At 33.1% G+C, this 16,930-nt stretch overlaps 1 protein-coding gene across 10 annotated transcripts in view; it reads left to right on the top strand.

The window, feature by feature from the left end:
• Positions 1 to 16,930, top strand: part of Sema5c (Semaphorin 5c) — a 407,260-nt gene that overhangs the window by 376,039 nt on the left and 14,291 nt on the right. For 9 of the 10 annotated variants that reach the window (XM_074140398.1, XM_074140399.1, XM_074140396.1 and 6 more), the window contains 5 exons: positions 3,157 to 3,364; positions 6,883 to 7,188; positions 11,743 to 11,942; positions 14,928 to 15,212; positions 16,087 to 16,240. In XM_074140398.1, coding sequence (XP_073996499.1) covers positions 3,157 to 3,364; positions 6,883 to 7,188; positions 11,743 to 11,942; positions 14,928 to 15,212; positions 16,087 to 16,240 — 1,153 coding nt within the window. Of the gene's footprint in view, positions 1 to 1,997; positions 2,147 to 2,232; positions 2,399 to 2,547; positions 2,679 to 3,156; positions 3,365 to 6,882; positions 7,189 to 11,742; positions 11,943 to 14,927; positions 15,213 to 16,086; positions 16,241 to 16,930 lie in introns of those variants that run through there. The other variant, XM_074140406.1, reaches the window with a different exon arrangement.

The following is a 16,930-nucleotide window of genomic DNA, read 5'->3' as shown; positions in this document are numbered from 1 at the left end:
AATTTATTGGGTGCCCCCCCAATTAGAATTGAGGAAACTTTCAAATTACGGTCTGGATTGCCCTTAAAATGCATAATTAATCTTAATAATTTAGCCGTCTTGACGTAATATATATGTATGTTTTGTTTTTTTTCCTAAACTAGAACAGCTTTCTCTGTGCTAGTAAGATTTTGGTGCAGCCCAGGATGGCCGCCATTACCTTAGTTAGTTCATGATTACTGGGGGAAGAGGAGAAGATACTTTGTTCAGGATAATCCCGAGCCTTGGTAGGCTAACAATAAAGTGCTTACTTTAAAACCCAGGCGAGAAGAAGCTATACTCATCTTCTACTAAGTTTACTTTATTTGCTTCCCGTGTCTGTGGCCATTTAGCAGGGAGTAGTTTTAAGATTTCTTCTTCTTCTCCTTTTTTTAGGCGTAACGATCCTTAAAACTGCCAGGGACCTCTCATACTGACTGAAAATTCTTCTCCATCTAGTCCAGCCACACGTTAGGAGTACGATCTTTCTAGGCCTTCTAGTCTCTTCAGGTCTCTAGCCGTGGTTTCTTGTCATCCGCATTATTTGTCGTGCTTACTTAACTTTAGTCACCAGATTCGCCACTCCCAAACACTTCTCACAGCTCCTTAATTGTACGAATATGGAGCAATATTCTCCCATTGTTGTGAGTTGAAGTTAGCAGTACAATAATATTCGCTTAAACTGAACTTTATTTGTTATATTTTGGTTTTCTTTATATTTTTTAAAAAATATTTTAATGTATTATTAATCTATAGTTTTAATGCCTCTCGTAATTTCCCTTCAAATAATTACTTTCTTTAAAATTAAGCCTAATGTATATAGTTAGTACCTTTCAGAACTCCTAGATGTCAGCACGTAACTAATTATTATTAGAGATTTTCACTTTACCTTGTAAACCTTTACTAGTTTATTATTTTCAGTATTATGGTACTGATACACATTCCAGCTTGATTTTGAACCCTGATTCCCTTTATTAAGCTAAGACCTCCCAAAAAATATAAATCTGCATTAGCCCTTAATAAATGCAAACAATCTAATCCATTTTTTTTTTTTTTTTTACAATATATTTTAGAAGGGAACATCTATTTCGTGCCGCCAGTCTCGCCTTCATTTCCGCTGCGACGCTTATTATCCTCAGACGCAGTCAATGCGTGATATTTAAAGGTCTCCTCGCAGACGAAGACCATGTCCTCGTACTGCAGGGTCCTCGTTCTTTTGGTAGACTCAGTTTTCGGCTTACGTACATCAAGCTCGTCGTATTCTCTCTAGTGGCTAACTTTTTATTTGGAATTTTTTCGGAAGGGCGTGCTTCCACACCATTGGGCCGTCTTTAAATTCTAACGATGTGGGAATGGAAAAGTAAAATCAAAGGTAAATAGCCGAAGAAGTAGCGTTAAAACAAAGCGATAAAGACGAAAAAAAAGGGATCAGTATAAATAGAGTAGTGTCAGCGTTGACAGTCTTCAATAAATCACCAAGCTAAGTAGGTCTAGAGGACATACCAAGCCACTTCTGTTGAGGGCGGAGAGAAGGAAAACAAGTAGTATTCCTGCAGGGTGAAGGACGATCCAGAGAAGTGTTTAGTATGGGAACTAGGGCAAATGTGGCAACAGTAGGAGAGAGAAAAGATTCAATACAATAGTCTGTAGAGGAAGTGGTCGGGAGGGAGCCTCCGAGAAAATATATTTTATGTTTGTCCCAGAAAAATCAATTATGTATAATAACGGGCTAATTATTAATCTAAATTTAATGAAGAAATTTCAAATTTCAATCATTGTTTCGTAAGTTAATTAGTAATTTTTAATTTTCACCTAAACCATACAAAATTAAAAATATTAAAAATTTATTGCATCGCAAAATTCAGGATTAATATAATTTATAAAATTTATTTAAAATATAATTTATATAAAATTTATAAGCCAAACATCTTTTTTAAATATTACATGAAACTTTAGGCAACCCTGTTTTGTAACCTAAGAGAAACCTACTCATGCACGTGTTAGATTAGGCGGGCATATTGGTCATCTTGAATAAACTAATAGATTACTAATTTAAAAGTTACATTATATAAATAGCATCTAGTCAACAACAAGATTACCTACAACTGTAAGTTATGGAACCAGTATTGTACGTATCAATATAAAGAATATTACACACAGCTAAAGCTAAAGTTAATACAATATTCTAAAGTCAATAACCTAGGTAACTTTCAGGTTAGGTTCGTCCTTATCTTATAACTTTCAAGAGTTATCTTTTGAATTATTAAAACTACTGCTGAAAAAATGTAATACATATTTAACACTTGGGAAAAGCTACGCTTGTGTTTACAAAACTTGGATTTGTGAGTGAAAAAAAAAATCATCTTCCTGTTCTAGTAAAGTAAATAACTGTTTTCATTAATCGAACTTTCTATTTATTTATAGATTTATTGAGCAATTTTTTAAATTATGAATTAGAAAGAGTGTCGAGCGCAGCATGGTCTGATTGCTAATAATTTTACTAAATAAACTGTTTTTATTATTTTTTAGACGTGTCGTTTAGTCATGTCACTAGATTTGACTCCTTATTTTTGACTTTTCCTGAATTCAAAACACCTATGAAAAGAAAATAATTTGAAATGATTCAATTAATAAAAGAAAACTCGTGGAAGCAACTTAAAGTAAGTCTTACAAAAACCCTTCATTGAAACATTGTTAGTAAAAGTATTTGTTGAAATGGAGATGAACTTGAATGGAATTGAGATCTAACAGTTTGCAAGTTATACATCTATTTGTTCAAAATAGTGTCCGTGATTTCCAATTTTTAATATACTGGAATATATTTCCTTTCGTTATTAAGTAATAATGGCTAATGATTGTAATTTGAAAATAAAATTATGATGATTACTTTCAACGATGATTCGATCATTTAGTTAACCTACAAATTTATGGGAATCGTTTAAAAATAATCGGATAGAGGTATGAAAAACAAAGTTTTCGGATGTTGCTTTGTAAAATAATCGAATTTTCATTTCAAGCTACTGAGTACCATTGATTCCTTCGCTTCCATGACAGATTTTTGCGCATGTTCACTTACCAATTACTGGATTACGGATACAAACATTTAAAAAAATCTTAATGTTTCTTTCTTTTTTTCAGGGATAGCCTATTCCGTTTAAGTCTGACTGGCTTGGAACTACTGGAGAAAGCACCTTGGCCAGCAGCAGCCACTAAAGTGCAATTGTGCCAAGATAAAGGGCAGTCGGAAAATGATTGTCACAACTTTATTAGAGTTCTGCTGACCAATGGTAAAAGATTGTACAGTTGTGGGACGAGCGCATTTTCACCCCAATGTACTTGGAGAGAGGTAAATTATATTTATTAATCAAAGCATGTTAACTTGCATGTATAGTCATTGGGACTGGTCTTAGCCTTAAACTACCTAGCACTCACTATTGGGGTCAGTATAGAAATATCAAAGTGTAGAAATCTTTCGCATTGCCTAAAATCGGCATAAAGAAAGTCGTAGACTTCGAGTTCCTTATTTAATACAGCTGTGTACCTAATGTTAAATTCTCGTTAAAAGGATAATCAAGAAATTCCATCAGAGTTGCAAATATTTGTGTAATTATTACCTGAGAATGAATATAAAATTTCGTGAGTAAATTTTGAATCTAAGATTTCATTTTCTTTTTAATTTATAGAGTTTTCTTAAGGATTAATGAATCTTAATTTAATTTAATTGTCAAATAATAAGCAATTATTATTGATGTTAGCTTAATTTGTAATAATAATATGAGTTTATAATTACATGTAAACATTTAAAGCAGAGCATTGCAATAATAATTTCAAAGTTGTTTCATATACCTGTGTAAATTAGTTGTCATTTTATCATTAATTCTAAGATTCAATATTTATTTAATTGTTGATTTTTTTTTACGCGTTCCCCCCAAATGCAAGTTAGAATTTGTACGTATTACAATCTCCTGTTACTCCTGTAAGGTTCATGACCTCCAGGCGAAATGACAATTCACTTATAGAATACGAATGTTTGCTAACCAAATGCAACTCTCATTCATCTCAAGTGCCAACCATCCTTCCAATGACCTTCCTAAAGAAAGTTCCTCCCCTCAGCCAATAAAGGTAGAGGATTCTAGGTACCACGTAGTGTCTAGTTCTTCCATGTCCTGTCAGTACTTGCGTCAGTTTGTAGTTAATTTTAAAATATCCCATTTTCTTTTACTGTTTTTTGTATTGGCGGTATGAATTTGTGTGACTCCCAGCCCTTAGCCGTGTTCGTCCAATCTTCTTCTCATTTCTCCTCACCCTATCGCTTCAATTTGTTTTTTATGTATGCTTTTGAAGCTTTGAGGTAGTAAGTCAGAAGTCCTTGTTGCCTTGTCGCTTCTTTAGCCAGAGTGTCAGCCAACTCATTGCCTAAAGTCCTGACGTGTGCTTTTGTCCATTGCACTTAGTTTGAGTGTGTTATCTGTGGCGAGAATTTCGTGTATGATTTGTTCTATAAGTGGCCTGTGTTTGTCTCTGTTCTTAAGCTGTCTATTGTTATCTTGCTGTCAGTCTTGTTTGTAGCAGTGCATTCTGTGCCTCCAGAAACCATTCCACCGCGTGCTGTTCGGAACACCACAACTGCATAGCCTCCTCCGTCCGATGTCTTACTTTCTTATGCGTAAATTTCATAATTATAGTCACTCCCATCAACACTGACAATGCATCCATTCCGAGCCGGCAGTTGGTGATTCATAGTATTCCTCACTGTCATGTCCAATTTTTGATGCCTTGTACATCTTTATTCAAATCATCAGTTTTGATCAGGATGGGGTGGAAAGTCAGCCACAACTATTGCCGCATCAGAGGAGATCGTTCTAAATCCCTTTATGATGCGAAATGCCATCAGTCGTTGAACTCTCTTCAATTTAGTTTGATTGAATTTCTTTCTCAATGCTTTCCCCCATGCAGGTGCTGCGTATGTGAGAATTCGTTCAATGGCTGCCAAGTAAATGGTTCTGAAAGCTTCACAACCGGGACCCCAATAAACTTTGACTGATTTAGATAGGATGTTAATCATCTGAAGACTCTTTGGGCATGCTATATCCACTTGTTTGTCATAATTGTATCTTTAATCAAACGTCACTCCTAGATACTTCAACTGTTTGACAAGTTCTATTTTGTCCCCATCCTATTATAAGTTCAGTCCTTCCTGTTCACCCTTCCTCTTGAAAAAGAGAGCTTTCGTTTTGTTATGGTTAAATAGGATCTTGTTTTCTCTAGCCCATTTATTAACAGTTTGCAGTGTTTAACTGAAAAATAGCTTCCACCTCCAGCGTTTTTTTGGACGACACCATCAGTAATAGATAAACTGTAAATGCAAGTATCCGTATTTCTGGTAGAAACGATCGCTTCAATAACGAATCGAAGTCCGGCCCACAAGCTGATCGCTGGGGACATCCTTTTGACACTAACTTCGTGCATTGATACTGGTTTATCGACATGTTTGCCTTTCTGTCTGAAAAATATGATTGCGTTAACTGATATAAATTTTTGGAGCAGTTAAAAGATTTCAATTGGTGTAGAATTAGTGGCCACCATGCTGCTACATCAAAAGCGTCTTCAACATCCTTTGATATTATCTTGACTTTTCTTCTTTTCTGCAAGTTTTCTTCAATGTACTTAGTCACATCAACTGCAGCATCCGTCTGTCCCCTCTGAGATGTAAAACCCTCCTGCTTATATTGCGCGAGTGTTACGAGTCAACTTAGTGATATCAGTGTCATGTTATCAGATAATTGTTGACCCTACGTTTACCAGAATCACAACCGGGACGCTGAAATCCTTGGGGAAGTAGAACTAGTCAGTTTCCCCTAGGGGAAGGCTTGATTAATTGAGTATTGTTAGACTTAATCGGTTTATCTTCTGACCGCCTTGATTAGGTTTATAGAATTCCTAGAGATTTAATCGCCGCTACCTTTATTTTTTCTCCGTAGAAAAGTAATTTGCAGCAATGGTAGATGGGAAAACTACCTCAAAGCCTTAGTTAGGTGATAAGGTTCATTACTAGCTACCGTATTATCTTGATTACAAAACTACATCGATTAAAGTCGAGTTAGATTTTTTAAATAAAAAGCAAGAACTATTTTTAAAGCATTTTTCAAGAAGAAAAATCAACCAATGGACACGAACATTGATTTTAACATATTTTCTTTTTACTAATATTTTTATATACGTAATATATTAATAATTTTATATTTATTTTTTACTATTAATAGTTATGGTAGAAACGGGACATTTTGTTAGTTGGACAGGTCAATTGCTGTTCCTATTCAACCTTCTTTCTACGTTATGATCTAGGTATATTTCGTATTTTCTGAGCCTTTTTTTTTGATTGCTTTTAAAAATATCTAAAATGGCTTTAGGTTCTGGACTCTTTTCTTATACTGAGTGGCAATCAAGTGGCAATTAATACTTGAACAAATGTTATTTAAAAAAATCCATAATTAATAAAATAATTTTTTTATAAATAATAAAATTTTGTGGGATAAGAATTCGTTTAGCATTCAGGTAAATATTATACTCGCTTAATTTTATTAGGCTCTGATCAAATAAAACGGCTGTCGATCAGATGATCTTCTTCTTGTAGAGCATTGGAAGGGCCTGTCAGTCAATGTATAGCCTTTGTAAGTTTAGTTAGGGAGAGGAGGAACTACACATCTGTTTACCTAGATTGTGTGTAGGGCTTGTGCAGTTAAGAGATCGGCTTTCAGAAAAGGTAAACCCCACGTCAGTATCCCCCAGATCCTGACCCTTAAGGGCTAATTTCTCTTTGTCCCACAATATCCTATTAATTAATTATTTTTTTTATAATTTCAGATGGAAGACATAAACAGAGTACTACACTGGGAGAAAGGTATAGCAAAATGTCCGTACTCACCACATGCAAACGTTACATCTTTACTATCAGTAACAACTGGACAATACTTTGCTGGAACGCCTATGGATTTCTCTGGAGCCGATCCAGCCATTATTAGAGATCTTGGAAGTACTTCGAATCTTCGTACAAATCAATATAATTCTAACTGGTTAAATGAACCACAATTTGTTGGCTCGTTTGAAACTGATACGCATGTCTATTTTCTGTTCAGAGAGAGCGCCGTGGAACATATAAATTGTGGAAAAGTAAGTCAAATTTATTTTTCTTGTATTGCTAACTTTTTTTATGTATGTAGTTTATTGTTTCATTATTTCCATCTGTTAGAAGGAGTAGTGATTCAATGTTTTATACTTCTGATAAAAATAGGTCAAATCTGTCAATAAATCAATTTAGTTTAATATTAATAAAAAAAAAAAAAGCAACAGAGTGTTTTTATAAGTTGAATATATCATGAGTTAAGAAAATTGTAAAGGTTGTTTCATCATAAATTAGTTATTAGACAGAATTTGCTCTAAAAGGAAAACATTAATCATTAAAGGTTTCTTAGTTTTAATGAGGTAATCCGTAAGTTTGTTTTGTAAATTGTTGAAAGCAAGTGAAAACGATAGTTACTGTTTTACTTCCTGGTATCACTATTAAGTAGACTAACAACCGTGGCTCCTTAAATTAACTAAATTCTGAGTAGAAAGGTTAAACCATTCAAAATGCATATTATTATTTTCAAAATTTACTTTTATTAAATTTACCTATAAAACAAATATTTTCAATCTCACTATAATGTCTTTAATTTTTAAAATGTTTTTGATTGTTGATTACTGCTCATCCTATAGCATCTTATTTCTGACATACTTTGAGCAAATCCCTGTACTCCTATTCTATCAGACGACAGATTGCCTAAATTTCCTTTTATTTAAAACCGCATATTAACAGTTTTTGATTTATTTATTCTAAAATCTCTCCTTCTCATCGTCAGAGGTTTTCTTTCGCAGTATTCCTTTATATTTGATTGCAACCCAGTGTGAATCCTCAATAGAATTCCCAGATGAAGCTTCAGCTCTTTGGTGCTCCCAGGTGTCTTTTAATCCAGGTCTCCACTTTTTAATTTGCTGTAATAGTGTTTCAAAAATAATGAAATTAGGACTCTGAAATTATTCAATTTTCTAATTTTCTCAGTGCCCCTGAGTCTATCCATTGAGTATTATAGGGTGGGATACATTTTCATTGCCTACATTTTCATTTGTATAAACAAACTCTCTCCATTCCTGCAGCCTAAAACTTTTCGTAGATTCCTGAAGCTGCAATATACACTGGGTATGCTACCCATTTAATCTATATTAATTTAATCCAAGTTAGGCCACTTATTATGGATTTCTTCTCAAACTCATGGGTTCAATAGAGGTTTGTTTATAAGCTATCATCAAAATAAAGTCGCTTAAAAATTACAAGTCAAATCCATGAACGACCTTATGTCAAAGAAGACTCGCTTCAAGTCTGCTACTTTCTCATTAGTTATATCTAACCAAAAGATCTCTATAATTAACTTGTGAACTTGTAAGTATTGTTTAAGATCTATTTGTGCATGAAGCAGAAACTAGATGATCTCGATAAGTTAGGAATGTACAAGTAATGTAATATAATTTTCAAAATCAATCGGACGTTATTACTTATATTACTACTTATTACATATATTGTTTATAATTAGTTGTAATAGTCTTTATTAAATTATAATCACATAAATATTACAAATTTAACATATTTACATATAATAAACTAGACAATCACCATGGTCATAGACCGTTGGTGGATTGTTTATAATTAAAAAACATTAATCCATTAATATTGCAGTGTTAATATTAACGTAACATTATTAGATTATTTAATATCATTTAACAGTTACTGTTCACACTTGCTACTCAGCTCCACTTATTGCGGTTTTGTTAAATGTTCTGAACATTATAGTTGATTATTTCTCTAAACTGGTAAAGTAAATTACTTTAATTAAATTTGTAGTCAGCAATTAATCGGACAATATCTTTAATTTAAATAATTAAAATGATACATAAAGTAATAAAGATTATGAAGAATTACAATCAAGAGAGGTTAGTAGAATCTCATAGTCCACTAAAATAGGTGAATTTTGATAAATATATAAGCTTAAATTCTGCATACTCTAAAAATAACCAGTTTTTGAAAAGATTAATTAGTTTGAAATTATGACAACCTCTTCACTTTTCTGTCTTTGGATATTGTTGAGAGTTTCATTCACAAATATTCTATAATAGACAGTACACTTCTGTTTATTTTTAAAAAGAATTATATATGTAGTCAAAATTGCGTCTTTAAAGAAACTAGGTTGATCAATAAGTGCGATTATTTTGCAGTAAAAACTCCATTAAGATTCTTCAAACTTAGTAAATTGGGTTCAGGTAAGATCTCCAGCGAAGAAACTTACTTTTAAAGATTAAATTATCTGATAATCTTATCTGAGATAAAAGCATTTAAAATTCCCAATTTAAGTAAAATATTGCCTCGCAAAAGAGAGGTATTTTCTATCAATACATATATTTTGTTCGGTTAATAATGTTATTACTAAATTAATCACAGATATTGCTATTAATTTATGCTAAATTAATGTATGATTTTTTTTCTTATTGAATTATTTATAGGATTCAGAAATAGGTTAACACTTAGACTGAAAAGATAAGTTAATCATTAAATTGTGTTTTTTGAAACAATCATATCTAATATTAAATCTGTTTTTATAAGTAGTAGGCGAGTCTATTAGATCTATGCACAAAGTTGGTAGTTAGTGGGTTGTAATAGATGATTTAGTAGGAACTACTAGCTTGTACACCTGGATTTATCTAACTTATAATTCAAATATAATTGAGTTAAGCCCACGAGATTTTCTTGCAACTATTACCATCCTGTATGTGCGTATTTTGTTTTTACTGAAGTTTTGCCTGGACAGCGTTTTGCTGACTGGAAATCATGATTTCAGTTTAGGGTCGTAGGGCGGTGGAATTGTGTGAACTAAACTCTGGAACAATGGACCAATTTCACAGTTCCTTCAGTTGGAAATTCTATTCAAAAAAAATTGTAAGAGAACTTCTCCACTTCTCAGATAAATTCAGCATCTTGGAAACTCGCCCCTATTCGATTACCAACCGCTATAAAAGTATTGGGTTCGTAGGATAGTAGTTCAAAATTTTTTAGAATTTCCAACCTTTCCCTCCATGGCCCCGGAATCTAAATAAAGGATGACAAAAATGAAGGAGTTGTAAGCCTTTTAGCGTTGCTAAGAGCTTCGAAGAAGTCGACTGGGAACAATGTTAGTTGAAGTGGTAGTTAGTGGAGTTGAGAGAGGGTGTCGATATCTAATTTAGGGGAAAATATGGGATATTTATATGAAGGCGAACCAACTAATGCCCTCTATGGACCTCCAATGGTGATGAAATATGAGATGTACTGTAAATTACTTTCATTTGTGGATTGCTTTGTAGCGAGTCCCACCTATTTTATCCATAAACACACTCCACTTAACTGAACATTGGTTAAGAACATTTCACCTCGTCCTTTCTTCAAATAAATGATTGCTTCACAGTTTGAATTGTGTCCAGTATTTGTGTCATTTCTTTTTCTGTAAACTGATTCCATCGGTGTTATTTAGTTTTATTTCATGACTCTGGTCAACAAACATCATCAAAATCTTCTCGTACTTTTATTTGTCTTGAAAGCTCCAAGATACAAAGATGTTCTTGGTCTCTAGAAACAATCTATCTAATAGAGAGTATGGTTCTTTGTAAAACAATTCCTTGCTCCTTAATAGCACTACATCCTAAATTGATCCTTAGCCTCTCCTGCTCCAACTTTAGACACTTCCCAAAAAATCCTTCTTAAGAGCCTCTATTTTGAACACAATATCTTGTCGCTTTCGGTGGCTTTCATCAGTCTTACATAAACTGCTGCCCTTCTATTCCATTATGTGGTGAGACTAGATATTGTTGGGCTTGATTTGCTAACATCCTAACATCACTGTGGCTGCCTACTGGGGCCATTTTTTGAAAGCAAAGAACTAATAAAAGGATAAACCTCAAAAATAATACAATTTCATACTTCTTTCCGGAAATTTCAACAAGCTTTGCCTGCTTTCTGTAGCAATTATTACAGATTACAAGGATAGTAGATTCCTCTGTCCTTGAAAAATTACGTAAGCATTAATTACAATAGTTATAGTATTTTGTACCTTACCAATAATCTCCTGAAGAAGTCAGGCAGAGCTTGATGTAACATACTGTCAGGTAGCAATAAAAAACATGAAGATATATTTGTGTTTTAGCCCAAAAAAATTATTTTTTAGATACGAGTATAACTTCCATAAAATGTTATTATTAATGTTTTCTAGGCACTACATAAATTATTTATATTTAAAAATATATTGGCCTCGTGAAATTGATTTTAAAATACTCCAACTTTCACACGATATGCAAAACAATAAGTATTAATCTTCAGATATATATTTAAAAAAAAAAAAGTAGGTTTTGTTTTGAAGTAACAACTGGTGGGTTATTAACTTTAGTTCTGTGCATTACTTTGATAAATATTCATCTATGATAATAGTGTCAATTTTATTCAAACTATTAGAATTTATTATATTCTAGAATGTCTCCATCAAGAATAAATAGGAATTGGCCCCATTGTAATAAAATATAATATAAACAAGCTGATATTTAAACTGGTAAAAACCACTCACAAACTGTCGTACATACTGTGGTACTAACACTGGTATTGTATTTCAGATTGTCTATTCACGGATCGCTAGAGTATGCAAGAATGATAATGGCGGTCAAGTTATGCTCAGGGACAATTGGACAACATTTGTCAAAGCTCGTTTGAATTGTTCACTGCCTGGAGAATATCCGTTCTATTTTGACAATATACAAGGCATGACTTATTTACCAGATCAAGCACTCGTCTATGCCACGTTTACCACACCGACGTAAGTATTTATTTATTTATTTATTTATCTTTATTTTATTAAACTTCTTATTTTGTTTACGGCTCATAGGAATAAAGTAAGAGGAATAAAGTTTAAGCTTTTTACCTCTACAAGGTTATGCTTTTTCTCTTTTTATATTTTAAACTCTGGTTTGATGGATGAAGGTCTCTTAAAGTAGTTTCCAGTTGCCAAACGTTCCAGCACAGATATTGTGCCCTAATATTTTGATTCTACTAAAAATATATATGTTGCGGAGGTTGGCTATGTTTAGGGCTCTTTGAACGTTGGTTTTGAAGTAAATTAATGCCCTACTGTTCAGGTGTTGTGGACAGAGGCATTCGCCTTAAATTTCTCTTTATTGCATTAAGTAAAATCAGAGGCCAAAAACCAAGAATCGTCCCATGGAATCACAATACATTTTAGAGCCTGCAGTTTGCTCAGCTACAATATTAGTCTTGTTATCACAATACATGTCTTTTGCTTTTCCATCCTAGAGTTGTTAGTCTTGAACTTATTGGTTGAGTGTTGCGTGACCAATATTGAGGTTGCCATATTTTCCCTCTCATGTCATTTCTTCTTCCCCTTCCTCACCGAAAAAAAAAATCTGCGAAGCTTGTCCAGTATGTGTGGATGGACAATCGTTGTGGTTAGTGTTAATATGTAGTTGGTTTACATATTGTGTGGAGTGCTGTCTTCGTTTCTGTTGAACCATCATCTGTAGGTTATGTATGCTGAGCTAATGTAATATTGTGTTGCGGCTTCTAAAATATTTATTATCTCTGCTTTTTTAGAGCCCATTAATGTAAGGGATAGATGAGTGTTTTGGCCTGAACGGTGATGTGATACATTGTTTTGTGGTGCACTCACTTGTGGGTAGGTAACATGTTCTTAGTTGTTTTGCTTTCAGTGTAATTTTGATAGACCATATATGCAAACCCAATACCAAATTATAACCAGAGACACTGAATAGGCTTTCATCTGGGCCGTTTTGTTTGGAGTTTAGATAGAAACTATTTCAGAACATGCTTGCAAAAAAAAAAATTTAAATTTAAAATAGGTGATCTAATCACATATATTTGTTATTTGTCTTGGAGCAATTTTTGCATTTTGACCAATTTTGAGAGTTATTGTTCACAATGTTGCAGATTTGACCACTTACACTAACACAATTTCTGAGTTTGTTTCCCATCCGGGGAAAGTTTCAGAATGATTCCTCATCCAAAACTGATGACATTGTCATCTGAATTTCGTTTAAGAATGTTACCTTGCTGTACTTCAGGACTTCAGATCTATCCCCAATCTTTCCATAGAATTTGCAGCAGGGACTCTTTAGCATTTGCACCCATTTTTTTTTTTTTTTTTTGTTCAAACTGATACACTTTCAAGAGGTACGAGTATGACAAACCTAGAGTCTCTATTGCTGTTTTAACTGTCCTGTGGGAGGAATACTTTTAAGTCAGCACAAAAATTGAAACCAGCATTAGCAGCTCCAGCTTCAGACTAGAGTTTAGTAGTCTGTAGATGGATTTGAATTCCTATTTCAATTATTATGTTACACGATTTAAGATTCTCAGCAGTCCGAACGAATCCGACGATGTTCTTAAGTAGATTTGTCAGCTTTTCTACCATCATCTTTTTATCCGAGTAAATATCTTGGCCTATCTTAACTTCGAAAAAGTAAATAGGTAATTAATTAATTCTTAAGGCAATTTTTAAAAATAGAAAAAGCTCACAAATTTCGTTTTTATTATGTACAATACTAAATCCATGATTTAAGATTCTCAATAGTCCGAACGAATCCGACGATGTTCTTAAGTAGATTTGTCAGCTTTTCTAACATCATCTTTTTATCCGAGTAAATATCTTGGCCTATCTTAACTTCGAAAAAGTAAATAGGTAATGAATTAATTTTTAAGGCAATTTTTAAAAATAGAAAAAGCTCACAAATTTCGTTTTTATTATGTACAATACTAAATATTTTTATCTTCTAGTAAATATATTTATTTACAATGTTCTTTATTTGCCTTTTAATTATGAATATTATGATGTGTAGTTCATCATGGTTTTATATCCAATGATTATGCTATTTTTACTTTTCTCCTTAGTAATTGTTTATTTACTTTATTAATTTCTACAAATCATTACAATTAATTTTTACTTTTATTTATTTGGTTAGTTTTTATTTATTTTAGAAAATAACTTTAGCCTAAAGGTTTAGCCAAACAAAGAGAAGAATTTTCAACGTTTTATTTTCATGTGATTTCACTGAATCCTTTGCTAAGGCATTATGTGATCGCATGCAAATGAAAAAGAAAATATAATCTATGCACTCTGAGTACGGGCTAATATATCTGCGAAGTTTTTATTGCTATTTTATGTATAAATTTTGAAGAGAAACGAAGCCCTCTTTAGCTGCTAAGTTAAGATATAAAATTAATAGCGTTTAGATCTTAATAAAAGTAATAACAAATATTTGTGGAGTTAGTAAATTAGTAGCTTAAACACAGTTTTATCAACTTGAATTGGAACGATTTCCTTTTTTAGATGAACTAGTATTTAGGTTATATCCTTATTTCTTTATGAGAACTAAAACTTTTTTTTCTTTTTTGGTCTTTTGTTGAAATAAACAACTGTTTCCAAATAGTCTCGTTAGATCTTCCAAGGAATTCCTTAGAATGGTAGAACTAGCAGCATTTACGTTCCAAACATTCCTGGATTTTACTTTAACGATTATTTGTTAGCTTTAACATTTTTTTTTTTTTCTGCCCTCTGGCTTCTTTATCAGTTTCTAATTGTTTCTTCTTCTCTAAATGGTTCTTACACTAATTAGACTCCTTATATGAGACTGACTTACTTGTCAAAGGCTTTATTAAGTTACTGATTACATGATAGTAACATCCATTATGCTGTCGAATCACAAAACGATTTTTTTTTTTTTTACCTTCTACTTCTGATTTTGTTTAATTATAATTATAACTTTTACAGCAACAGCATCCCTGGTTCAGCTATCTGTTCGTTTAACATGAGCGCCATTGAGACAGCTTTCTCAGGACCGTTTAAACATCAAGCCAGTGCCAGTTCTGCTTGGGAAAGAAGTCAAGTAAGGCCACGTCATTCCACCTGTTCTGGCACGCAGACTGTACTGGATTCCACTAAATACCAACTAATGGATTCAGCGATACAGCCAACCTCTTTGGATCCGTTGTATCATAGCCGGTTGGAAACTTTATTACATATTGCTGTGGACACTGTGGCAACAAAAATGCATAAGTGAGTATATAGTTTAGACTAAAAATAGTTTCGTCAGTAAGATTTAGTCATTTGGTAAGAAATGTACCGAACATAACCAATAGGACTTGTATTTTTTTTTGAGTAGAAAGAAGATTAAGAGAATTGGAAGCAGTGTCCTTTCGAATTCATCAAATTAAGGACATCCACTTTTCTTTTTTCAATTTTGCTGAATAACTTTCTTTTTAAGTGTTAATTGCAGAACTGAAGATGTCTGCGAAGGTATTTTAAAGTTGTTTTGTTGCCACGATAGTTTTTCTGAAAAAAGTGAATAGTAGAAGAGGAACTATCAATGTTAGTTAAAATATAAGGATCTACCCTTAAGTTTTTTTTTAATTCAGCGCAACACAAATCTGCTAAATCTAGTCTTGTCTTAGAACCACACCACAAGAACTTCAAGGAAAAGCAGAGATTTAAATAGGTTCACGAGCAAGGGGACGTTCTCGTCACGCTTATGTGTTTGTAATCTTAGTTATGCACACTGATAGTCCTGATTTTTAGTGATTCATTGTCTTCGACAGCACAATGGACTTCTGCACCGAAAAACTACCAACTAATGGTGATATTTACGGTTGAGGAAAACAATCGAGAAAATGAGAACATCTCTCGGGAAATCCTGGACTACAGGAAAGAAGTTTTATTTCCCTGACAGTATCAACACCACACTTTGACAACTGACGCGTACTAAAAACAAATATATATAGATAATCAACCCGCTGCTCACGTGGCCCTCAAAATCCAAGATTAGAGATGCCACGTGCCTTGAAGCGAAGCCTTTGCTGAGTTAATAAAACAAACACTTCATAAAAAGGTTTAATTTATTTACATCCAACAATTCAATTTTCTCCTGTTTCAGGACTGTACACGTGTTATATGTATCAACAGTTGAAGGGTTAATAAAGAAGATATCAGTTCTTGATCGCACGCAGAAGACTTGCGTACTAGAAATTTGGAAACCGTTTCCACCTGGAGCACCAGTAACCAAAATTAATACGCTTCAGTTTGCGGCGGTAACTATTTAATGTATTCATTTTTTTCCCCCATTTTATTTTGTGTTTGTATTAAAGCCACAAATGTCATAACTTTGACTAGAGCTTAATTAACTTTATTTGAATTTCGTCAAAGTAAATTATATATACTGGGTTTTATCGTTTTAATTTCTATTTTAATCATAAACATGTAAAAGTTCTTTTTATATATTTTTAAAACATGTTAAACTAATTTCGCAAGAATTGGATTTTTTGTACTACATCCAGCTCTGGAATTACTTGAATCTTTGTGATGTTATCTGATTAGAGAAATCTTTACACAGGTCTCCTTTTTTTTTACCGCGGCAGTTCCGTAATCCGTTGACTTTACCATTATTCCCCTATATTTGTGCCATATGTAAATTCCAAAACTTTGTTGGAGGCCTCTCTAAGCTCCTTGCCTTCTCGTGGCCTCACAGTACTTAGCTCCTAACAAAAACTAATCACACTAGCCTTTCTATCAAACTCGGTAACGCTCAATTTACCATTTCTGTACGATTACAATTCGTGGTTTTCTTGAACTTATTTTCAAATCACATTAATGTAGAACTTTGATTCTAAAAAGAAGTTTTACATAACAAAGTCAAAGCATCCTATCAGGTTGTACAAGATCGATTGTCATTCGATTAATAAGTAAGTACTCAACAACTAGACTAACCCACATTTTTCAAA

This window comes from Rhodnius prolixus, unplaced genomic scaffold, assembly GCF_049639745.1.
Source record: "Rhodnius prolixus isolate KJV_2025 unplaced genomic scaffold, Rpr scaffold_6, whole genome shotgun sequence".
Classification (NCBI taxonomy): domain Eukaryota; kingdom Metazoa; phylum Arthropoda; class Insecta; order Hemiptera; family Reduviidae; genus Rhodnius; species Rhodnius prolixus.
Note: the sequence above shows the minus strand (reverse complement) of the source record. Positions and strands in the feature narration are given on the sequence as shown.